Below are 25,053 nucleotides of genomic sequence, written 5' to 3'. Positions count from 1 at the left end.
AACCCTCCCTGCTCACTGGTGTGCTGACACGTCTCCATGGAGACCGACTTCCTGTCTCCCGTTTCACTGGCAAAATTAATGTCTTGCTAAACAGGAGGACACCTGCCTCAAACTAGTCTGGTTTCATTAGAGAACCTGACTGGTGTGGGGTTAGGGTAGGGTTCAAACTGGTTACACACTAACTAATGTTAACACTACTGGTTACACACTAACTAATGTTAACACTACTGGTTACACACTAACTAATGTTAACACTACTGGTTACACACTAACTAATGTTAACACTACTGGTTACACACTAATTAATGTTAACACTACTGGTTACACACTAATTAATGTTAACACTACTGGTTACACACTAACTAATGTTAACACTACTGGTTACACACTAACTAATGTACACACTACTGGTTACACACTAACTAATGTTAACACTACTGGTTACACACTAACTAATGTTAACACTACTGGTTACACACTAACTAATGTACACACTACTGGTTACACACTAACTAATGTTAACACTACTGGTTACACACTAACTAATGTACACACTACTGGTTACACACTAACTAATGTTAACACTACTGGTTACACACTAACTAATGTACACACTGCTGGTTACACACTAACTAATGTACACACTGCTGGTTACACACTAACTAATGTACACACTGCTGGTTACACACTAACTAATGTACACACTGCTGGTTACACACTAACTAATGTACACACTGCTGGTTACACACTAACTAATGTTAACACTACTGGTTACACACTAACTAATGTTAACACTACTGGTTACACACTAACTAATGTACACACTGCTGGTTACACACTAACTAATGTACACACTGCTGGTTACACACTAACTAATGTACACACTGCTGGTTACACACTAACTAATGTACACACTGCTGGTTACACACTAACTAATGTTAACACTGCTGGTTACACACTAACTAATGTACACACTGCGGGTTACACACTAACTACTGTACACACTGCTGGTTACACACTAACTACTGTACACACTGCTGGTTACACACTAACTACTGTACACACTGCTGGTTACACACTAACTACTGTACACACTGCTGGTTACACACTAACTACTGTACACACTGCTGGTTACACACTAACTACTGTACACACTGCTGGTTACACACTAACTAATGTACACACTGCTGGTTACACACTAACTAATGTACACACTGCTGGTTACACACTAACCTGCTTGCTGCTGCCCCCTGCAGGTGGAGGTGAAGCCCTACGTCCTGGACGACCAGATGTGTGACGAGTGCCAGGGGGGGCGCTGTGGGGGGAAGTTCGCCCCCTTCTTCTGTGCCAACGTGACCTGCCTGCAGTACTACTGCGAGTTCTGCTGGGCCAGCATCCACTCCCGCGCCGGCAGGGAGTTCCACAAGCCCCTGGTGAAGGAGGGGGGCGACCGGCCTCGCCACGTGTCCTTCCGCTGGAGCTGAAGGGGGGGGTCACGCGTCAGCCCCGCCCCGTCACACTCACACCTGACCCCTGAAGAGTTCTAGCATCCCTCTGATCCTCCGGGGGGGGGGGGGCAGCACTGCCCCCCACCCCCAGACAAACTTTCCCCCCCAGCTCCAGCCTGATGAAGACCTGGAGGGACGTGAAAATGTGAAAGTCCATCAACTCACAATTTGCACTTTGGCACAAAACCCAAATCTAGACGCATGCAGAGAACCCAGAACGGCAGCTCCCGTCCTGCTGACTGGGTGGGGGAGCACCGTCCTTACCGAATCACGTGGGGGTTGGGGGGGGGCGTCCGTTTTAAAATATAGATGTAGTTTTGTATCCATACATATAGAGATCATTTAACAGTTTACGTAAGAGGAGCATGCACCCCCCCCCCCCAAAAAAAAGAATCATTACCAAAGGAGTCCATTCAGCACACACACACTCAGTAGGTGGCGTCGGATGTAGCACCCAACTCTCCACTGACGTGGGCAGGAAGAGTAACACGCGTGTGTTTGGACTCTGAAAGGGTTAATACCTCATGGTCTTCAGTTTTTATTAAAAAGACTTTTTAGCGTTAAATAAAGAAAAGAATTGAAGCTGCGACGGCTTTGCTGCTAAACCCCTGGAGGAAACACGCGCTTTCTTCAGGCAAGGGTGTAATAAAAAAAAATCAAGGAGGAGGAGCTATCAAAGGGGGGAGGGGCTACCTTTGTGGGCGTCGCCCCTTAACTGCATGTTTCATTCAATCAGGTTGCTGCATGCTAACACTTCAGTATCACCTGTTCTATTCCATTCTGCCTGTGTTTGAACTCTACAGACGCAGGTGTGACCGCATGAAGCTGGGGGGGGGGGGTGTGAAAACCATCACACAGCCCCCACCGGCCAGCCACGCCCACCGGAGGACGTTGCTCCTGCACCCCCCACCCCCCCAAAAAAATACTCTTCCTTAATAATTACAACCCGATGTAGGATGATCATGTGACGGATGTAGGATGATCATGTGACGGATGTAGGATGATCATGTGATGGATGTAGGATGATCATGTGACGGATGTAGGATGATCATGTGATGGATGTAGGGTGATCATGTGACGGATGTAGGGTGATCATGTGACGGATGTAGGATGATCATGTGACCGTCTGAGAGGTGAAGTAACTGTTCATATAATCGTGCAATTTTTCTACCGTGTCGTTCGGTGTGAGTAGAACTGTGACCTGCTTTAACTGTTGTTACTGTCCCACGTAGAAGTCCTGTGAATCTTTCTAGTAGTGTACACACACACACACACACACACACACACACACACACACACACACACACACACACACACTGGTGTGGGTCACGGTGTGAGCTGAGGTTCTCCATTGGTTCCCTGGTTGATGAAGGTCACGCATTCCGTGTCCCAGAATGCTACCAAAGAGGTCACATGACCCCCTGACACACGGGGGAGAAGCGGCGGCGCCTCCAGGTGGAGGTGGGGGTGGGGGTGGAACCAGTGAAGCTACTGGAGACGTAGAGCAGGACAGTGTGTGTGTGGGGGGGGGGGTTCTGTATTTATAACAGATATTTCCTGCAAAGCTTGAAGTATTGGACCTGCTAAACACACGATATCACACACATAGTGAGCAGTGCAATCACGGGGGGGGGGGGGGGGGGGGTTATGGTTGATGCGGTTCACATTAATGAACTGTTGGTTGCGGTTCTGGCTTTGGGGTGGGGTGAGCCGGGGGGGCGAGCGGAGACACTGGTTGAACTGGGTTGTGGATGGGGGTCATTCATCCCCCTCTGTTTGTACGAGTCGTGGTTGTTCTGTGTCAACCCCCCCCCCCCCCCACTGGCCCTCCTCTTCATCACCCCCCCCCCCAGTTTGACTTGAGATGTTTCTGTTTGTCTAGAAGAGCCGATCTGAGCAGATCTTTTCTCACCGACAGAAGACGTGACCTCAACGCTAACCGTCTCCTTAGCAACGTGAACCCTGGGTGTTTTGTGACTCCCCCACCAACCCCCCCCCACACCCAGCAGCGTTTCCGTGTTCGTTCCTCCTCTGTGACGCGTGTTTGTTATGCACTACTCTTTGTATCTGAAGGGTTTTGACGTCGGCAGTTGTTTTTGTGAAGACGAACTGAGCGGATAAAGTGTGCTTTTCTGACTGACTAGATATTTTGCAATACCTCAATTTTTGAAATATATTAGGAGAGAAACTGATATTTTCTAAGTGAGTTTATTCAGAAGAAAAAATATATTAATTTAATTCTTCAAAAGAAGTGATTTAACAGTTGTTTTTTTGATTTTTGATTTTTTTTTTGTCATGCTTGTTTGCTGTTGTTTTAAGAGTTTATTTTTGACAGACGGCTGAAGGATCCAGAGCTTTTATCGCTAACGCTGTAGTTAGAGAGGATCTGAGGCGTCTCACCGGAGGAAGCATCAGACAGGAAAACGGCTCCCATGTTTTTCTATATTTCTATTCAGATAATCAGAGATCCTGTTTATTATTTTTAAGAGATGTTTTTTATGTTTCCTACAATCTGTGCTCCCGTTTGTTTCGTAAAAAAAAAGAAAGAAAAAAGCAAAGCGACGGTGTGCTTGTTGGAATTAAAGGACTGGTGAGCGTCGCTGAACGACGGAGTTATTTTTTTAAAGACGAGTGTTTTCAGCCGGAACTTGATGGAAGCTCAAAGGTGCATCAACAAACTGGTGGCCTTCTGTTCACACTAGACTTGAATTAGTCCCATTTTTAAGGCTAAACAACCTTGATTCTTTGTTGTAATGTGCAATACTGTTTGTACCGTTTGTAGAAAAGAAGAAAACAAGAAAAAAGACGCAGAATCTTTATTGCAGAATTATTTTCATTGCAGGCATTGTGATTCACTAAAATCATTTTCTACTGTGTATTTACCTACTCTACCTGCTAGTACCTTGCAGTAGTAATGTAGCCTTTGTACTGAGAAATTTCCATTATTTTTAGAAAGGTTTGCAAAAAAGGAAAGGAATTTAAACATTTTTGCCTATTTTTTTAAATTTCATTTCATGTTTTTCTTTTGCAGACTCAACCATTACTAGTTTCTGGGGGAGATTTTCATATCTGGTCAAAGTCATTAATATTATTTTGTATTTTTACTTGGAATAAATTAGTTGTCCGATGCTACTTTAAAGTTTTCGGGGTTTTTTTCAAGTTCACCTTTTTTATTTCTAGGAGCTGAGAAACTTTATTATTGTTACTAAAGTGTCTTGATTCTTGAAATGCTAAGCTTTATGTGTTCATTGGCTGATGTTGCTTACGTTAGTGTGAAAATGATCTACAGAGGAAAAAAAAATCGACTCACAAACAGCAGATTGGTGGTTGGTGTGATTCACAGTGTAAAATGAACGGGCAATAAAATAAAATTTGCAGAATGGAGCATACAGTACACGCTGGTCATGTGATTCTGTGTGTGTGTGTGTGTGTGTTCTGAAAATACACAATGTTTGACACCTTAATAATCTTCAGATCGAGACTCTCACCTGTGGAGTACCTGAAGGATCTATTCTGGGGTTCATTCTGTTAATGTTACCATTGGAGTATTATAAGAAAACATGACATTAATTTTTGTTGCTATGCAGACGATACCCAATTATATTTATCAATTAAAACAAATTAATCCGACCAACTAATTAAATTAGAAACCTGCCTCAGGGATATTAAATCCTGGGTGCTGACTGGACTGGGAGGAGAGAACACATCTGTCCTGTCCTAGCGTCACTTCATTGGCTCCTGATTAATTATAGAATACAATTCAAAGTCCTCATGATCACGTATAAAGCTCTCCACTGTAAGGCTCCGTCTGACATGAAGATCTGATTGAAGTCTATCACTGATGTTATTTTTCTTTATTGATCGATAGTTTGATCCTTGATTGATGGACTTCTGTGGGTTTAATAACCTGACAACCATCATCCAGACACGCGTGATTCAAAAGATCTGCAGAATTTATTCTAATTCCACATTCATAAACAAAAAGCAGCAGCTACAATAATATGTACAATCTATTCTTTTAAAACACTTGTGGTGAGTTTCAGGAGTCGGGTTCAGTCTGACGCCGCCTGGAGGTCAGGGGGCGTGGCCACGCCGGCAGCTCGCGCCAAAAAGAGGCTGCCGTGTGGCGTTCGAAGTCCTCGCCGTTTGTCCAGTGAGCTCCGTGTGGCGTTCGAAGTCCTCGCCGTTTGTCCAGTGAGCTCCGTGTGGCGTTCGAAGTCCTCGCCGTTTGTCCAGTGAGCTCCGTGTGGCGTTCAAAGTCCTCGCCGTTTGTCCAGGAAGCTCCGTCGTCCCACTTTCCCTTCATTGTGCAAAAATCAGAGCGCGTGGGATGGGGGGGCGCGCCGGTCGTCGGGGTTTAAAAACGGTGACTGGTGGGGAGGATGGATGTGGTTAACACTGATTACTCTGCTGATGCATCATGGGTAGAGCATCAGATCGGACACTTTGTAACAAACGCTACAGAAAGATGAACTTTGAACGGCGGCGTTGACCACGTGGGTCACTCGCTCTCAAGGAATTCTGGGATTGGGAACATGATTTAAAAAAGATGACGGTCCCTGCGGCAGACGGGTGGTTACCACTTCATTGGCTGTGTTTGAACTGGTACGGTAACCATGGAAACGAAGGTTGTGACGATGGAGGAGCAGCAGGGATCCAACCTGAGACCAGGTCCTGCTTGGCCAGCAGGTGTGTGTGTGTGTGTGTGTGTGTGTGTGTGTGTGTGGTACTACTTCAGGGAGTGCATGAAGCTGTCCAGGTTGTACTCGGTGTCGTACTGCTGCTGGTCCCACAGCTCCCCCAGCCCCTCCAGCACAGACTTCATGGAGGCCTTCCCTGAGGTCGATGGCGACGGCTCCCCCTTTTCACCCTGAAACACACACACACACACACACACACACACACAGTAGAGTCAGCTGCATGTGAACCAGTGATGTCACTGTTTGTCTTTCTTTCAAGAGGCTCCTCCTGCTGGGGGGGGTCTCACCTTATCCAGAGTGAAGAGGTTGAGCAGCTGGTCGGTGCCCATGCTCTGCAGGCTGGAGTTGTCCTGGCTGATGACGGTGTTGGCGATGCTCATCTTGAATTTCTGCAGACCCATGATCTTTTCCTCCAGGGTTCCTCTCGTGATCAGACGGTACACGTTCACCACCCGTTTCTGCAGAAACACAACGACAACTACAGGTTCCTCTACTTATGAACGTCTCTACATACCAAATGTTCTACTTACGAAACGCCTCAACAGGAAAATATTGCCTCGAGTTACGAAAGGTAAAAACACAGTATCGGCTGATACTCTGAGCTCCCACAGGTTCCTGAACGCAACATTCTCATAGCTGCTCTGCCATTGGCTATTACCTAGCATCCTGGCATCCCATTGGCTCAGAGGGACCTCTGTGTGTAGCTAGATAGGTGTCTATGCAGCGTTCTCGTCATTCTGCCCTCGACCCACGAGGTGTTCTGATAGTTTTACGTAAATATATTAACTTTTAGAGTATTCACTATGGACCCCAAGAAAGTGACGGAGAAAAGAGGAAAAGAAAAGATGAAGAGTTTTTTTGTCCGTACAAACAAAGCAAGAGATGATAGAAAGCCTGAAAAAGGGATGCGTTTAGTTGATCTCTCCAAAGAATATGGCCGTAATGCATCTACAATCACCACGTTATTAAAACTAAAGGAAGTTTAAGGAGTTTAAGGCGTCGCGTGGGTGGTTGGAGAAGTTCAGAAGGAGGACTGGAATTCACTCTGTTGTTCATGGGGGGGCAAGAGGGCATGAACCAAAGAGGGCAAAAACAATGAGGACAGCAGTTAAAAGGTAAATGACCATCATTATTATTCTTTACTCTGTTCTTTGTTTTTTACGTTATACACAACTCTCATTTATTGTGTAATAATCTAATCGTAACATGTATTTGTTACATGTTTTGATGCATTTTTATGCTTTATAAAACATTTATGTCTGAATTTTGGGGGGCTTGGAATGGATTAGGGCATTTGAATGGAAAACGCGTCTCTACTTATGAAAATTTTTACTAATGAAATTTCTTCCAGAACCAATTAATTTGGTAAGTAGAGGTACCGCTGTACTGGGATTGTGTGTCCAACATGTCCAACATGTCCAACACGCAGCCTCGTCCCAAAGAATGTGGAACCGACTTTGTCATCGGTATCAGAGGGCGTGGCCCGAGCCGTACCTGTCCTATCCGGTGGGCGCGGTCCATGGCCTGCAGGTCCCTCATGGGGTTCCAGTCGTGCTCCACGAACACCACCGTGTCTGCCCCCGTCAGGTTCAGGCCCAGACCCCCCACGTGGGTGGTGAGCAGCAGCACGTCAATGGAGGGGTCGTTGTTGAACCTGGAGGTGAAACGTGGTTGTAGTTCACCTTCACGCCAGCAGGAGGCGCTCTGGAGCAGCGTTCAGAGACCCACTGACCTGGAGACGATGGAGTGGCGCAGGCCGGCCGGCACGCTGCCGTCCAGCCTCAGGTAGGTGACCGAGGGCAGCTTGGGCTTCAGCAGGTCGTGCTCCACGATGTCCAGCATGCTCTTCAGCTGGCAGAAGATGAGCACGCGATGCTGGGCCACCACCGCCTCGGTGCCGCCCTCTGACGCCCCCCCGTCACCGAGACCGCAGTCCAGCAGCAGCTGGCAAACAAGACACAGCAGATTTCAATATCAGACGGACCATCATGCTCTGGGGCGTGGCTGGTGGGTGTCGCTGGTCTTCACCTGCTTCAGAGCAGACAGCTTGGGGGCGTGTTGGATGTCCCTCAGGCTGGAGTTCTGCTCAGACAGCTGCTCCGTGATGCGCTTGTACTCAGGATGCTGCGAGGTCAACACCAGGCTGGGGTGGTTACACAGCTTCCGCAGGTACTGCAGAGCCTGAGAGGGGGGAGACAGGAAGGGCTTCAGACGGTGTTCATCAGGAGAACGGTCTGCACTCAGCGTTCACGTTACCTCCAGGAAGTAGTGCATCCCTGGGATGCGCTACAAACAAATGTGTGCATCCCAACACGACGTTTATACATCCCAAAAGTAATAACAGAACATACAATAGAAGCGTACGCAAGGACTGAGTTTTGTCAACAATATAAAAACTAAACTTTAATGATTTTATTAATAACATCTACTCTTATGGCCACTTTACCTCCCATTGCATGCTTACAGCCCCCCCTGTGTGTGGTTGTGTGTATTACAGGGGTCTGTACACACTAACATGCATGCGTGTGATTGACTAAAAAAAAAAAAACTAGAGTGTGCATTCTTAATTTCCCCTTGGGTGATTATAACAGTGTATAAAATTAATTGTGAATATTTTTGTTGAATGGAAGTGAATTTTTTTCCCAATATTCTATCGCACAAAAAGGCAGTATTGATTAATTTTTTGTAAGTATTTACAGTAAAACATTTGTTGTCCCTGAGAGCTTTGCATCAAAGACACACGCTAATGAGAACACTGTGCGCTAATCAAGAAGTAGCACTGGCAGACACGCAGCAGCATGCTAACAAAGACGCTGGACTCCAAGACAAACAGAAACGGGCTTTGGTGAACAGAAACCGAGCAGCTTTCCGTTGCGACGGCAGCAGGAGGCGAGTCTCTGAGGAACAGACCTGGAAGACGTGACCCGTGGCCTTCAGCTTGGGCTTCTCCTCCTCCTCTGCAGACGCAGCAGAGATGCTGTCCTCCACGCTGACCTTGGCTCGAGACTTGGCAAAGTCTTCATACAGCTGAACCTGCAGAATGTCCAGAGTCTACAGGTTATCGCTGTGGAGCTGTGGAGTTCCTATTAGCGCCCTCTGGTACCCTACATTGTTAACACTAAGTACTGACCCTTGGCTAAAACCCTGTAAATGGTGACATTTCAGTCACGCCGATGGAGTGACGGTACCTGTAGAGGACTCAGGTTGCAGTAGTAGTCCTGAATTATTTTGGGTGGAAGATCTTGGAGGACGTCGTCTTTCATCCTCCTCAGAAGGAAGGGAAGCACCTGTCGGTGAAGAGCTTCCATCGCCAGAACGCCTAGAGGGACAGTTCATGTCTTCATCTTAAACAAGCGTCATTCCACAAACTATATTCAGTCAGAAAGACGGGATCAGGGAGCTGACGTACCGGCCTCTTGTTCCCGTGAAGAACTTTTAGCATCGCGACTAGCCAAGATCGGTTTGCCGTAGCGAGCGGCAAACTGGCGCTCTGTCCCGAGGAAGCCCGGCATCAGGAAGTCAAACAACGACCAGAGCTCCAGGACGTTGTTCTGGGGACGGATGACACAGATTAACGTTCTCCTGATCTCAACTGCTGATCCAGACCAGAGTCACAGGGGCAACAGTTTGAGCAGGGATGCCGGCTTTTCGGCTTTTTTGGGATGGTGTTGAGAACAATGACGTTTGGTGGTTTAAATCTGTAATTAATCAAATATTGGATGATATATCTACCCAAGACTGGCAAGATGAGATTAACAGGAATATATTCTGCTCAAATTATAGATTCTTTAAAAGGTAATTTATGTTTTGAATCGTACTCCCTGTCGATCAAAATATTCTGGTGAAATTCTGTTGTGGTAATCATTCACTCCCTATAGCTGATCAATGGTATTTGTATAGTTACTACATCGCTTCATCCTGTCCCATTTGTTTTGACACTCTTGGTGATGAATTTCATTACATCTTGTCCAAACTGCCTAAATTTCACGCAGTTATTCTCATCCTCCAATAAAAAAAAACTCCAACCTTGTTAAATTTATCAAAGAACTTATGTACTGTATGTACTGTCCTGTATATCTTTAGGAAATAACTCTGCATTCCTTTTATCTGTCATTGTAATTTATGTTTAAAATAAATGTTTTTCTTGTCATATTGTGCAATAGGTGTCGTATTTTTATCAGATTTACGTCTTTTTTTTATAACAAACAGCTCAACTTCTTTGTAGGTTCTCTTATACCATCGTCACCACCTTAAGGTGGCGGTTGAGGGGCTTTAAATAACAATTAGAAACACAAACTCAACAGACAAATCATTGAGGTGGCGCCTTACCTGTATGGGCGTCCCTGACAGGATGACTCTGAAGTTGGCAGCCAACTGTTTAATGGCTTTGGACAGTTTGGTTTTCCCATTCTTGATCACATGACCCTCATCAAGGATACAGTAATTAAATTTTATGTTCCTGAAAAAGATGAAATGAATACAAATGAAAATAAACAAAACAACAACACCACAACACAAAGACGGATTTTAGACACACACTTAAAAAAGTCGATGTCGTTCCGAACAACATCGTAGGACGCGACGATGAGATTGTGTTTCTTCACTTGATGCTGCAACCTGGAAAAGAAGACGTTTGTTGGGGTTCATTCACACAAGAGGAGGAACCTGAATCCAAACATGAAACTAGAAAGTGGACGTTGTGCCCTTTAGATACAGACGGGTCATAAGTGAGTCAACTTTACCGCATGCGTTCTGTGGGCGGCCCGGTGTAATGCAGGGGGTTCAGGTATTCTTTAGAGCAGAACTTGCCGACTTCGTCAACCCAGTGTCCGGTCAGCGTGGGGGGACACACCACCAGAGACGGCATGGGGACGCACTCTGCAGCTTTAGTCCTGGTGTATTCCTGAGCCCTGGAGAGACGGCACACAAGCTGGCTTCAGTACTTTCATCCTTCACAACACGTCAAACACAAAAGACCAACACTTTTCTCAGGAACACACCCAGCTCAAACTTCACCATGTTCTTATTGTACAGTAACATACGATGTGCTTTTAATGGTTTTGTAGTGACTTATATACGGACACAGGCAACGTCTTCACTTCTATTGGTTGATAAATGCGTTTTTGTCATAATTTAGGGGGTTCAGGGCTTTTTTAATAAAGTTGGAACGGCTTAAAATAATTTATGTTAAATGGGGAAATGTTTGTCTTGCAAGCTCAGTCACAGAATGAATTAGAAATAATGCAGTCACAGACTGCAACATCCTGCAACACACCGGGATTCAAACATTTTACAGAGAGACCACATGGGCGTTTCTCTTTTATTTCGGTGTAAACCTGAACACATCGTCACGTCACCCCATCCCACAGCGCTGAGGAGCTCATGTCAGAATGTCTGAACACCGTTCCTCCCTGTGGAGGTATCAGATTACCTCTGGTAGTGGTCCCCCGCCAGAATGCAGATGGACTGCAGCGTCTTGCCCAGGCCCATGTCATCACATAGGATTCCATGCAGTTTGTACTTATTGAGGAAGGACAGCCAGTTGACTCCGTCCTGCACAAAGACACACACAGACACAATCACTAAGTTTGGGGGTGTTCTCAAGGGAGGGGCCTTAACTGGTGACACACACCTGCTGGTACTTCCTGAGTTCAGCCTTAATGGGAACGGGGATTTTATAGTTCTCCAGTTTTTTGCAGTCGAGCAGTTGTTCCAGGAAGTGTCGTTCTCTGGCCTTCTGCAGGATCAGGTAGGTGGACATCGCTGGGGGGTCTGGAATACCCGCCTGGTGATCAATAACAGTTTGGTTTTATTGTTTAGAAGGCTTTATGCTTTATGATTTAATCCCGTTAGCGTGCTCCTACCTCTAGGGGTAACAAACGGATCAGGGTGGCGAAACACTGCGTGGCCATGAAACGGATGCTGTCGCTGGGGTCGCTCATGCGGCCCAGCACCGGTACGACCAGCAGCACGATGTAGGGCACGATGTCCACGTCCAGCTGCTCCATCACACCTGAGGGGACGGTCGTCAAGGACAGAACTCTACAGACACACAGCAGCGACCGCCTCAGGCCGCCGTCAGGAAAGGAAGGACGTGAAGGATACATGCTAAAGCCTCCACGGCGCCTTCCTGTTTGGTGCAGTCTTCAATCGCAGCCAGCCAGGGGAGCACACACTCCAGGAAACTGTTCATGGTCTCCAGCATGGCTACTTTGCTCAACACCCCCACACAGCGTGCTGCCATGTGGCGTACGGCCGTGTAGGGGTGCTGCAGGCACGTGAACAGGTGGGGCAGGTGCTCCATCAGCTGCAGGAAGAGAAGAAGTTCCTTCCGTATGAAATACTAATAACTCTGCTAATTCAACATTTCTCCAACTCATCATATCTTTTTCTAGTACTGTAACGGCATCAGAGCCGTCACCAGCAGTCAGACCAGCTGGAGGCGTCTCACCACTGGTTTGAGCGCTGCGTCCATGGCTCCAGCCATCACCTCCAGCACCTGCAGAGAGTTGACCAGGTCCTGCGCTGCAGCGTCTCCTCTGTCCAGCTGGGCCTGCCTGTCTGAACACACAACAGACACACGATGTGTGTGTGGTCACGCCTCCTTTGGTATGAACTAGTGCGTCAGCGGTACGGAGGTGAGGGTCCTGTGGATCTGTTCAGCTTGTTTGTTCACAGCCTTCATGTCGGATTCTACACAGGCTTCAGGTCGACCAATCAAACACAGTTACCATGGCCATCAACCAGTTCCCAGTAGATTCTGGGGGCAGAGGTCAAGTTCCTGCTGGAACCGGAAATCAGGCTGTGTGGAAACGACTGAGAGGTTCATGGTATGGACTCTGTATGAACAACGTTCAGCAAACTTTGATTGTCGTGATGACGTCACGATTACTGTGCTCTGTATTTGTAGCATCTATTGCACGTTTAGCCGTCTTAGGGAAAGGGATCCGTCATCTGACCCCGTCTCTATCCCCATATTGTGTTTCCTTTCCCACCCAACTGGTCCAGACGAGTCTGGGTCCTGCCCGGAGTTTCTTCCTCAATGAGTGTGTTTTTCTCCCACTTCTGTCTCTGATGCTCTGGGGGGGTTCTGTTGGGGTTCTCTGTCTGTTAAAGCGCTTTGAAATGTCGTGTCGTTTCCAGTGGGCGTGGCCACAGTGATGGAGCCCGTTAACGTACCGATACACTGACTGTCAGTCACCACCGCTCTCAGGGGCCCCACTGTGTTCTCCCACAGGTACGGCAGAGACTTGGTGAGGTCAGCACCGAAGTACCTGGCTACAGTGGTGAGGGAGAACTCCGCCCCCCGTCTCTGGATGAGGAAGGGCTTCTTGGTCTAAAAGCAAACAGGCAGACACACAGGGATTACAAACAGACCTCCAGGTGATGGAGTGAAGGGTTCTAGGGTGTCGTTCCACCTCATCATTATCGGCGCTGATGGTGCTGCCAGGAGGGAGGTCTGTGGCGGGGGTCTTTGGCGCTTTAGGGGAGGGGCCCCTCTTACTGGTGATGACAAACGCTGCTCTTTGGTGTCGGTACAGGGTGATGATACCCCGGGTTTTGTTGACTATGTGATGCAGGCCGTCTTTCTCCAATCCACTGCCTAAAGGCATCAGAAACAGTCAATAACTGATGGACTTCTGCTGATAAATACATTAAAACAGAGACTGTGCTGTGTTACCCTTAGCATTTTCCTGTGTGGGCGGTACCGGGCACGCAGACGAGGGCGTGGCCATGGAGTCGACACAGGCGGAGGCACAGAGGTTTTTAATGATCTTGGGGTTGGGGCACGGGGAGCGCGTGGAACACTGCTGCAGCAGCTTTGCTATGAAAGCAGCGGTGTATCCCTGGACCAGCGTGTTCTCCTCCCGCTTGATGGCCTCCATCAGGGGCCTGACCAGCGGGTTCAGCTTGTCAGGAAGCGCCTGCAGGTTGATCACCGCGCAGGCTGTGAACATGTGGACCCGCAGGTGCAGCTGCTGCCACTCTGTGCTGGTCTCCATCACCGTCGCCTGAGCCTGCTGTCGTTTGCTGTCCAGCGCCTGCCACTGCTTGGATTTCACGTTCAGGCCCACCGTTGACTCCGTGAAAATGGTGGTCACCTAAGGAACAAGAGGAACTGTCAGTTAACAAACTACGTACTTGAGGAAATGACAGCTTTGACAGAAAAACAGTCGGATGATGTGTAACTTTGGAATACTTTATGTGCCAACTCACACGTTGTAGTTTACGCTTTCAAAAAAACCCAAAAAACAGACAGTCATTACTTTCATAATGGTTGCAGTAATGAATTCTATATTGAACTATCGAGTATTTAACCTTTCACCAAAGGTGAAGGTCATCGTCACATTTTTGTGCCTCTGGCTTCCTGAAAATGTTGCTTTTTGTTTTGTGACTATCTCCTCAGGTTTCCGAGATGCGTAGCTAAATAGATGTAAAAGTAAAAATTTGACCTTGACCTAGTTTTCCAAGGTCACGCTTGTGATCCAATTTTCATCCCCTTGCCTCCCTGAATATTACGCCTTTTGTTTTGACTTTCTGTCTTACAGTTCCTGAGACACATGCAAAAACAGTATGAAAGTTGAAATTTGACCTTGACCTAGTTTTCTCAAGGTCAAGGTCATCATCTCATTTTCATCCCCTTTGCTGCCCGAGTAATGTGTTTTTTCTTTCATCTTTTTATCTGCAACACTTGTGAAGATATTTGATGGACTAACACAAGGACGAACACTGAATTACACTTCATCACTGCTACACCGGGATGTAAAAATGATGACAGGACTGTAAACCGGTCAGAACACTAAATAATCAATATCATCTACAATATCAGACATTCAGAATAGTTAAAAGAAACCAACTGTGTCGGATCTGCTGCCTACAAAGAGCAGCACATCTAATTTTGAACATTCTGTGAAGCGTCCTCTTGTGGGATTATCTTACACTCCACAATAGAACCCGGCACGCTGGTGGCCCTCGTAACATCACCATAGCAACACAACAGCAGGATCGACTGAATAATTATAAGAAATCCAATCACTAGCATCCACCGCTAGTGATCGGATGCTCTCACCAGGTCATTAGCCTGATCGATAGTGAAGATGCTACAGTTGAGGCGGTCTTGCAGGTCTATGTTGGAATCAGCCAGCAGCGCAATGAGCTGTTTGCACTCGTTCTGCATGCGTGTGAAGGGGATGGCGATCTCATCATAGTACAAGTGTTCTGACAGGATGGCCAGGAGACGAGGCAGAACCATAGATGACACCACCTCACAATCCTGAAGGCACAGACAGAGGAAGTGTAAACGATGAGAACGTCCGTCTGTTCTGCTCATGTGCAGTATTCTGTTGAAAGCTGCTCTGATCACCTTCTGCAGTGCAGCCCACTCACACAGCACCAGAGCCACAGTGACACGCTGCAGCGCCGACTTGGAGTTGAGGTGGAAGAGCAGCAGCTGACCTAAAGACTCAGCCGGTCGGATCTCCTGAGAAACAGCGTTGAGCTGAGGGTCGCAGATACACCGACAAAGAGCCCCCAGCAACCTGTGACCACGACAGAGACAAGCGTCAGCATGTCGTTGTTACATAACTGCAAATTTAGTCAGAGACCAACTTCAGTTCAGCTCAAGATCATGAAAACAAATTTTCCCATTCGAAGCAAAAACCAGACGTTACTTAGCAGCCGTGAGGCGAGCTCGGATCACCACGTAGTCTCTGGTCACCGGGTCGTCCGTCACCGTCTCTGCTCCTGCGATGTACTCCTGCACCGTTTCCTTCACTTGATTGGTTGCTTGCCGTGCCTTTGTGCACGATTTATCCTGTTGCACCAACAGAACAGTCACCGTTATGAAGAGACAGCAGGCGTTCGGAGTCTCCTGTAGTCGTGAATTCGGCCTGGTACCTTGGAACGGGTCTTCACTTCTAGTAGCATGTTCAGGTCGATGGGAATCTGTGAGGCCTGCATCATGAGGCAGAGCCAGGCACCCATCCAGGGACAGCTGGCCGCTACCACGTACTGCTGGGGGGCCTGGGACAGCAGCTCCATCCAAACCTGCAGACGGTGAACCAGTGGAGACCTGATTAAAAAAGACTTACCCATGACCCCCTTCATCACGGACCGAAGCTTCTTAGGAACTTTACCCACCAGACCCAGTGGTGGCCCCGCCCATGAGACATACCTTCTGGACCAGGTCCAGGATTTCCTCGTTGCTCTCCAAGATGCAGGACTGGAAGATGTGTCGGAGCATCTCCTGCAGGATGGGGTTGATCCACGCAGCACAGCTCTGAGGAACAAAAGGTTCCGTCTGGGGTATGGACTGTGTAACGGGTCAACCAGCGTTATATACCGGTAGTCCTCAGTATACCAACACAACTGGTTCAGACTGGTTGTTTGTAAGCTGAATTGTTCTTGAGTGGTCTGCTAGACAAAGGTGTCAACGGGTGTGCTACATTGATTTACAAATGTAGTTGATAGCTCTGGGGGGGCGGAGGGGCGCATTCAGGCTTGTGTTTTCTGTCTGCAGTGACGTGCGGTGAGATTCCCAGCGGTGAGACACCGACGTTAGAGTCAGTTCTAGGAGTAAAACAGCGTCACGTTTGTCAGTAAATTATAAGCCTGACATTAAAACTAGTTAAGAATTGTTTAGGACACACAGCAGCAAATAGCTGCACCTCACCTCCGACTGGACTACCGATCGATCGAAACAATATTTAATTAATAAACGTAGACGAATGTCAGAGCTTAAATATCTGCTTCAAACTTCAGATCAGGAAATAATCCACTCTGTTCGCACTGACTGAACTCACAATGAATATAAGCAGTTTTTAATGTCAGGTTTTTTAATATGCGTGTTGACTTCTTTCTAAGATGGCAAAGTGATCAAGTGATCAGGTTTCCTTGATGAGGCTCAGAATGGATTATTGACATAACAGTAGGGGCCATTCAAAGGTAGTCAGGAAGTCATGAATGCAATCATGACTGCCTGAGTGCGGCTCTATCTAGTGGACGGATTGCGCAACTACAGCCGCTGCAGTTTATCAAATAAATTGTGTTTATTTTTTATTGTGTGCGCCTTATAATCCGGTGCGCCTTATATGTGAAATAAATTATAAAACAAACAAATAGTGCGGAAAATACTGCAATCATATTAAAATATGTACGTGTAATTCCAATATCTACCATTAAGTGTCACTCATGATTCACCCGATCGTTTTAATTCAGATTAGTTTACGGTAAACTTTTTCTCCTTATAATTTAATCCATGAGAATAAAAAAAAAAAACAGTCAGAGTCGTCATCAGAGAGATGGTCGCCACGACCACTACCTGCACTAGCCTTTGGTTTGTCATGCATGATAAACAGTTAAGTATCCAAGGTACGAAGCCTCACGCTCTGAGATGCTAACAGAGACAACAAACAACAACAACAAGAGGGGGAGACGAGTGTTGGAGTTAAGTGAACGCAGCGCTGCTGCCCCGCGGGGGTTGTGGCAGAAAGGGGAACTGCAGGACAACAGTCTGACGTGGCGGAGCGTGTTTGGTGATATCTCTGAATGCTCATAAGTCGAATGTTCGTAGGTTGAGGACTACCTGTACTGACAAATACTTCACTTGATTACCCAGGTGTGGTGTCACACTTACCTGGTCGGCTTTGGACAGCAGTGTGTAAAGTGTTTCCAGCGCTGCCCGTCTCACAGATGAGATGGTGTGTCTCAAAAACGGCCAAACCCGAGGGACCAGGACCGTCAGCGACTGCTGCATGCTGGGACGGACACGGAAATGTGTTCATGTAAATACAGAAAATAAACTCCACTCTGCCCGTACTGCTGTGTTGGATGTGTCCAGTCACAATTTTCCATCCAACAAAAATCAGTCAGTAGCACCAAAAACGACCTTTTTCTCTTGGACTCACCTGCACTGACGCACCTGTGGGTAGACCAGCAGCGACGACAGCAACGTCATGATGCTATTGGTGGAGGCAGTGAGGTCATCCAGGTCCAAAAGAGCATCCCAAAGCGTGTTGACGATAAAAGGAACCTGAAAGACGTGCAGAGCCTCGTGTCAAAGGAACTATTGAGTCTTTGTTTTCTATACTTTCATTTACACCATAAAAAAAATCAATGCAAAAGATAGAATTGAGTCAATCTAAGATCTCCAAATGTATAACACTCTGCATAGTAACTGGCTGTGTGTGACACATGGCTGACCTTACTGGGCAGCAGCAGTACCAGGCCTTCCACCACAGGAATGAGGGCTGAGGCTGCCACCGCCCTGACGTCGTCATCTAGGTCCTGCAGGCCCACGGTAACGGCAGGAAGCACCCGGGGCAGTAAAACAGAGATGAGGTCCTAAGAAAGCCACGGCCCCCGCAGACAGACGTGGGCATGAGATCAGATGAAGGCAAATCAAAGTCTTCCCACGTTGTTGCTGATGTAAGCGTTCACGCGCGGTACCTGCCGGACAGCCAGCGCGTACTTGATCCCCAGCAGGCCTCCGTGACGAGCTTCCCACTGGTCTTCTTTGAGCAGCTTCAGCAGGACATCGACCGTCATGGAAACGCCGACTTCATTCATGTGTCGAAGGGCCACGCCCAGAGCCTGGGCACACGTCTCCCTGACGGGAGCCACCACCTGGAAACGGTTGTACAACAGGTCCCCAGCCTTATTAGATGATGCACAAGGTGGAGTCGGTCCAGTTCATAGCACGAGGATGTTATTTGTTTTAATTTTATTACACTACCTGAGAAATTAACCACACCTGTCAGGTAGAACAAATGTCTGAAAAGGAAACGTTAGTCAAACATCCTCATGAGAGAACCTGAGCAGACTGGATCCTGTTACACACCCGCATTAGAAGAGCAGTGATGGGGCATATTCCATATTCAATGAGTGGCATATTCTAAACCCTTTTCACCTTTAAATTGCACTGGATTATAAGGCGCACTGTAAAAAATGAATCTGTCAAACTGAACTAGTGATGACTAATTGAAATCTTTACGCTCAGATTGGGCAAAAAATTGCTGAAGCACTCAGCGAAGAAAAAATGATCCGAGCAAAGCATCGAAAATATTGAAAATATGCATAACGCGTCTTATTTCCATGCTTTACATGACAAAAGCAAATCAGGAACCTTTTTCATTGCATCTCACTTCACGTGTGACTCCACTCTATAAAGGTCAGTCAACGTAGATCCCCCTCCTGTCCACACCCACCTCGTCAGACACGAAATCTCCAAAGCGGTCGAGAGCGAAGACACACAGCAGCCTGATGACGAGGTCCTCGATCCACTCCTGATGCTGCCGGAACATCTGAAGAACAACGAGAGCCGTTCACGTCGTGTTCCGTTCCCACTGAAGGTTTAGGAGCAATGCTGGAACGCACCTGTTCTGCAGTGCTGCCCGACAGCTTCCCACCCCCGGCACCGTGGGACTTGAGGATTTCCCTGAGACCAGTACCCGCACCGTGACGAACCTTTGGACAAGCGTTCGGACGTTAGAGACTAAGATCATATCAAGATTGTGTTTTTTGAGTATAGCACTGGTTCTGAAAAGATCTTAAATATCATCTGGGGAACAGTTTAGTCTCAGATTAACTCAAATTCAAATGTTTGACGGCAGTTCAAACTAAGCTCAACTTTATTTCTCAAAAAAAAGAAACTTGTGTTTTCACCTCCCATGAAGGATTGAAGAGGTCGTTGCAGAGCTCCTCACAGAAGCTCTCCAGAGGCCACTCATTTGTCTGAAATAGAAGCCAAGAGAAATTAAAACCATCAGATTCATTTTCACTGAGGGCCACATCAGCATCACGGCTGTCCTCAAGGGGCCGGATGTAACTAATAAATGTAACTAATAAATGTAACTCAATGTAACTCAATGTAATGTAAACTAAATGTAACTACTCCTTAATGTAAAAGTAATAATTTATGACTGATTCTAGTTCCAAACATTACAGTTAGACAGAAAAAACATGTTTGTTTGTTTCTCTGTTCTAACATAAATCCTTTTCATTTGTCAGGTCATTAAACCCACAGAACTCCATCAATCAAGGATCAAACTATCAATCAATAAAGAAAAATAACATCAGACAGGAGTTAGGACATTAACTTTGTTCACAATGTTTTTGTCAACGTTAAAATGGGCTGAACTACTGCATTGTGGGAAATGTAGTCCTGGTCAAAGCAAACTTTTGATCAACTATTTTTAGACACTCTGACCTTTTATGCTCTCGTGGGCTGCATAAAATGATGTGGAGGGCCACATTTGGCCCCCGGGCCTTGAGTTCATGAGGATTTTACATCGATGAAACCACTGACTCGTTCTGCCCTCTTACCTCCTCCAGGAGACTGGAGTTATCTGGAACATTGTCGATTAACACTTTGCTCTCTGTTGCTGGCTGATCAATAACGACATTGGTGGTTTTCCTCCGTTTCTCTTCAGGTTCCCCTTCAAAGCTGTCGTTACTGAACGGTGGAGACAGAACCAAGCCTTCATTAGTAACGATCAAAAACAGCTCCCCTTAGAGCAGACATGTGCAGACGTGTGGACTCGCCTCTTCTCGTTTGGATCCATGTCTCTGGATCGTTGTTTGGCCACCAGCTTTGCCATCCTCTTGGCCTTGTTCTTCTGACGACTGCTCATGCCTGGCCGGAACTCAGAGTCGATCAGCTCAGCGGCCTGAAGGGGCTGAGAAAAACAAAAAAACAGTGGCGCTGATTAGGATTTTAATATTTAACCAGACACAAACAGCTGTGGACCACGTGACTGAATTAAACACAGGTTTATGGCCGTTGACACGTATTGCACGGCGCTGCCTCCATGAGGTGAGTAACGGAACTGCAGGTTCAGTTTGCGTTCTGTCTGAGGGTCAAATAGAACACATTTTTAGACATAAGGCATGAGCCATAAAAAAATCCAACCTCGGGCCGTGATTGGCCCGTGGACCGGATTTTGGAGATGCCTGGTCTAAGGGTGGGGGGTGTAGACTCTGTAAAGAGCCAAACTGTCCTGTCCTGTGCTGGGTAGGGACAGCATACAAAACCTGCTTAAGTAAAGCGTTGCTCCACAATTATCTGCTTGAAGAAATAAGTCTTGTTAATCTCTGATAATAGTTTTAAGTACTTGAGGACCCGTGACGGGGGACACAGGTGGACTGGTCACATGACAGAGGGTCAATCGTGTAGAAGGAACAAGGGAGTAGAAGAAGACATCAAAGCATCGACACACAAACATTAAAGCGACATGTCTGGAAAATAAACAGAAGAACAAATCAGGAACAAACGGGAGGAAACTGGAGTCGATATCTGTGACCAGAAGAAACCGGCTGAAGGAGAAGATCAAGGAATCATCAACACCTGAACACAAAAACACAGCGGGTCCAGTGGGCTGAGGACTGAAGACTGGATGGAAGTCATTCGTTTGGTGTGGTTCCACTGAGACTGAAGAAAACTTCCAGCCGCTGATGATCTGGGCTGTGTGTCCGGTAAAGGTTCTGAGTGATGATAAATGCCCGGGTTTACGTTGACATCTTGGGACACTTTTCTCACCCCTTCATTTGAAAGGATGTCTGGGGATGATGACATCATCATTCAAGATGATGATGCATGTAGCACAAACCTCAAAACCCACAACGACAACGACAAGGAGACCCACCATGTGGTTGCGGGAGCTGCATCCAGCTGCGGCTTTGCCCCCCTGTCCTCTGGTCTGGCAGCTGTAGTCCAGGTCCTCGTCGTTGAACAGCTCCTCCGTGTCCATGCCGATAGCAGCACCCATGTCCAGACCCAGCTTCTTCTGGAGCAGCTTCCTCTGGCGGGCCAGACGCTCCTTTGGGTCCATTTCTCCTGGAAACAAACCCCAAACAGTCACAGAGGGAAAACTCACAGATTTATAGTCAATACAGGAACAACTTGCTAAATTCAACTTCCACCCAACAGGGGATCTCAAAACGAGAAGAGAAAGAAAGATCCGTCAAACTGGAGGGCGAGTACAAACCGGTTTTGTCGTCCTGCAGCTCAAACTCGGCTCCTGCGGATCCCAGGAGGGAGGCCCCGTGTTTGAGCAGGCGTGAGATGTCAAAGTGGTAGAAGGTCAGCCTGTCGCAGGACGAGTCTTCAGGAGACGCGTCTTCACTGGACTCTGGGGAAACAGAACAAAATCCCACGGTTCAGTTCTGGAATGACGGGAGCCTCACCGATAACACGACTTCATGGACGACAGTCTGGACAGAGCAGCGCTGTGAACCGCCTCGTGGAACGAAAACAAAAACATTTTTTAATGTTCCGGAACAGAAAATTATTGTAAACCGGTTAATAAAGTTTTGGTATTTTTTCGTTTTTGGAATAAATATCTGACTTCATGTTTCCCTTCCTGTCATTCACTAAATGTGTGATGAGAGCAGAGAGAAGTTGAGGCAAATCAGTCAAGGAGTAGAGAGTCTCCCAACCTCTGCCAGTCATTTCTAGTGCAGTGTGTCCCTTCTGCCTAAAGCTTTGTAGACATTACTCTCCTTTGGTGGACGTCCTCCTCTGACGCTCCGGACATTTATCGGTGTTTTCTTTCTGTTCTTGACCGATGACAAGATGCTTCGTGTGTTTGCTCCCCGATGACCTCTGACACTCTGACACACACAAACTCTGTTCCACCATCAGCTGCTGCACCTTCTCCGTCTCTCCCTGATTCTCCATCCTCTGTTCCGAAACTGGATCAGTGCTGCTGTACTATATTTACTGTAGGAACGTGTCTACATTATGTCAACTAATTGCTTTAATTGCCTACCTATTAATATTTATACTGAACATTATGAACCGGTTCGGGAACTTCAGGAACATCAATTCTTGGGTGGAACGTAAAACCCTAAACGTTATAATTCTGTTTCTGCTCGGAACGAACCGGAAGCCAAAATATTCTGGTTCAGAGCCCCGAGACAAACAAACACACACACACACACACACACACGCACACGCACACGCACAAACACACACACGCCTAGCACCTCACCATCTTTAGGCTTGGGGGTCGGGTCCCACTCAGGAATATTCTTCACAATGGCTTCTACAGCTTGACCTGCAGCAATACGAGTGTCCCAGTTGGGACTCCTGAGGTAGGTCAAGACCTGCAAACGAAAGACAGGAGATTTTATTTTCTACAGGTAAAGAGAAGGAAGAACAACAAAACAGAATCCATCACCTCACATTTTGTCTTACTAGAGTGTTTAAACACATCGGTCCAACGTACCTTTGACGACAGGTTGTTGAGCTCGTGTGGATGGAGTTTGACCACTTCTCCAAGCTGTTGGGCTGCTGCTTTCCTGGTGACGGGTGTTGTTCCGGTGTCAAGCAGGATAAACAAACGATCAAGCCTTACGACACAAACAAACATAAATAAATGTGATGCTGACAAGATACTGAAAGAATCTACCAGGCAGAGCAGATCACTAGTGAACGAGAGCCCAGCTGAACGTTGAGGGGGATCTGGTGAACTTTCCACAGAACCATCCTCAGACTAATCCAACAGACCAACACCCCAACAGACCAACACCCCCAGCAGCTTCACATCTTAACCAGCTCACTGTTCAAGACAAGGAATTTGTCGTCATCTTTTAATAACAGGTAGAATTGTGTCAAATGTTCTTTCTTTCACATTTTAAAATAAACATGGATTTCATATATCATCACCATGATGCTCTCTCTCTTTCTGTTGCCAAAAGCAGGAACATTACCCACGTTCCCGAGCGTGTTTACATCTGGATCATGTGGGGCATCGGCAGAAACCATGGATACAAACCCATATCTACAAACAAACACCTTCTAACCTTTTAAACAGAAAAGAAATCAGTTTAATAACTCAAGATCTGAACTATAACAGGGACAAAACAGTGGTGGCACCATCCTGTGACCCCACAGATGACCCCACGTCTACCCGTACAGGAACCACTGGATCTGTCACGAAACACTGAATCAAACATCCACGACTTTAACTTCTTACCTCAAATCATCTCAATACTCCTTTCTGAGGATCAATAAAATGGTTTCTATCTATAGTCAGAACAAAACGCTGAGCAGCAGGAGCCCACCTACACACACCACCTTCCCTTTATTACTACACACACTGTTAGTGTAAACACAAGCAGGCTACAGTGAGCTCACAGGTAATCTATTGATAATCCAGTAGATTACAGGTGCCAGAGCCTGACCCAGGTGACACCTGAGCTGGAGACCCAGATACCTGAGACCACCGGACCTGGTATCCACACCCGCCCTGACCGGACTGTTAGCGGTCCAGCTCAGCGGGCTGACCGGATCGACATGTTCTGGAGAGCTGAACCTCCAGCCGGGGGTTCTGGGTCACCAACAGCGTCCGTGACCCCCCCATCCGGTCTGGTTCCAGGGCATCAGCCCGGACACCTCGCACCCGCCGCGGCTCCATCCCAAACAGTTCGGGGCCCGGTTCCGTCCCGGTGTGCTCACCGGTGTCCCGGAGCTGCTTTACCGCTAGCCTCTCACCGGAGGGTTTGCCCGTTAGCTCGCTAGCTGACGTTAGCCGCCGCCATACCGTTCATTAGCAGGGGATGCTAGCAGGGATTAGCAGGTTTAGAGGCTAACTGAACACCCAGGTGAAGCCGGGGGGGGGGTCGGTCTCACCTGGAAACAGCCATGTCCGGCGGGTGTGTGTCGGTTCGCGTCCCGCAGCAGGACCGGCGCTCAGAAACGGGGCGCTCCCTGTCGTTAGCTTAGCAGCGGGCAGGGAACGCAGTCCTGAGCCGTTAGCAGCTGGCGCTAGCTAGCCGGGCCCGGCGGCCGTGAGCACCCCACTCCGCTGCGAGGACTCCGTCCACCATCAGTTCACGTCCGCCCC

General features: G+C 47.3%; 2 protein-coding genes across 4 annotated transcripts in view; one reads left to right on the top strand and one right to left on the bottom strand.

Annotated features, from left to right (window-relative positions):
* The window catches only part of cpeb3 (cytoplasmic polyadenylation element binding protein 3), a 32,649-nt gene extending 29,546 nt beyond the window's left edge, over window positions 1-3,103 (top strand). For all 3 annotated transcript variants that reach the window (XM_068327082.1, XM_068327080.1, XM_068327081.1), the window contains one exon: window positions 1,257-3,103. In XM_068327082.1, coding sequence (XP_068183183.1) covers window positions 1,257-1,484 — 228 coding nt within the window. In that variant the 3' untranslated portion in view covers window positions 1,485-3,103. The remainder of the gene's footprint in view (window positions 1-1,256) is intronic.
* A 2,340-nt stretch (window positions 3,104-5,443) lies between these two features.
* Window positions 5,444-23,577, bottom strand: btaf1 (BTAF1 RNA polymerase II, B-TFIID transcription factor-associated). Its single transcript, XM_068326960.1, has 37 exons — window positions 23,434-23,577; window positions 23,197-23,311; window positions 22,192-22,335; window positions 21,850-22,040; window positions 20,750-20,883; window positions 20,531-20,660; window positions 19,871-19,939; window positions 19,583-19,672; window positions 19,414-19,509; window positions 18,656-18,832; window positions 18,410-18,550; window positions 18,115-18,239; window positions 17,844-17,964; window positions 16,383-16,487; window positions 16,106-16,255; window positions 15,880-16,022; window positions 15,573-15,747; window positions 15,279-15,482; window positions 13,890-14,310; window positions 13,627-13,811; window positions 13,388-13,544; window positions 12,660-12,769; window positions 12,314-12,515; window positions 12,073-12,221; window positions 11,841-11,993; window positions 11,640-11,761; window positions 10,951-11,118; window positions 10,748-10,825; window positions 10,538-10,667; window positions 9,618-9,759; window positions 9,397-9,527; window positions 9,119-9,241; window positions 8,237-8,389; window positions 7,941-8,152; window positions 7,703-7,862; window positions 6,496-6,666; window positions 5,444-6,378 (listed from the first exon to the last, which is right to left on the bottom strand). Exons 1-37 carry the CDS (start codon window positions 23,575-23,577, stop codon window positions 6,238-6,240), a joined length of 5,562 nt encoding a protein of 1,853 aa, XP_068183061.1. The 3' UTR covers window positions 5,444-6,237.
* Window positions 23,578-25,053: the final 1,476 nt, after the last annotated feature.

This window comes from Antennarius striatus, chromosome 11, assembly GCF_040054535.1.
Source record: "Antennarius striatus isolate MH-2024 chromosome 11, ASM4005453v1, whole genome shotgun sequence".
In the NCBI taxonomy this organism is placed as follows: Eukaryota; Metazoa; Chordata; class Actinopteri; order Lophiiformes; family Antennariidae; genus Antennarius; species Antennarius striatus.
The sequence above is the reverse complement of the archived record's forward strand: the minus strand, read 5'-3'. Positions and strand labels throughout refer to the sequence as shown.

What these genes read in the sequence shown, in the direction of transcription:
- btaf1 (XM_068326960.1), bottom strand. Translation starts at nt 23,577, where the DNA reads ATGTTTGTTTGTGTCGTAAGGCTTGATCGTTTGTTTATCCTGCTTGAC. An exon ending in AAGTGAAGACCCGTTCCAAG is followed by an intron (nt 16,023 to 16,105) that starts GTACCAGGCCGA and finishes TTGGTGCAACAG; the next exon opens with GATAAATCGTGCACAAAGGC. An exon ending in AGTGGGCTGCACTGCAGAAG is followed by an intron (nt 15,483 to 15,572) that starts GTGATCAGAGCA and finishes CTGTGCCTTCAG; the next exon opens with GATTGTGAGGTGGTGTCATC.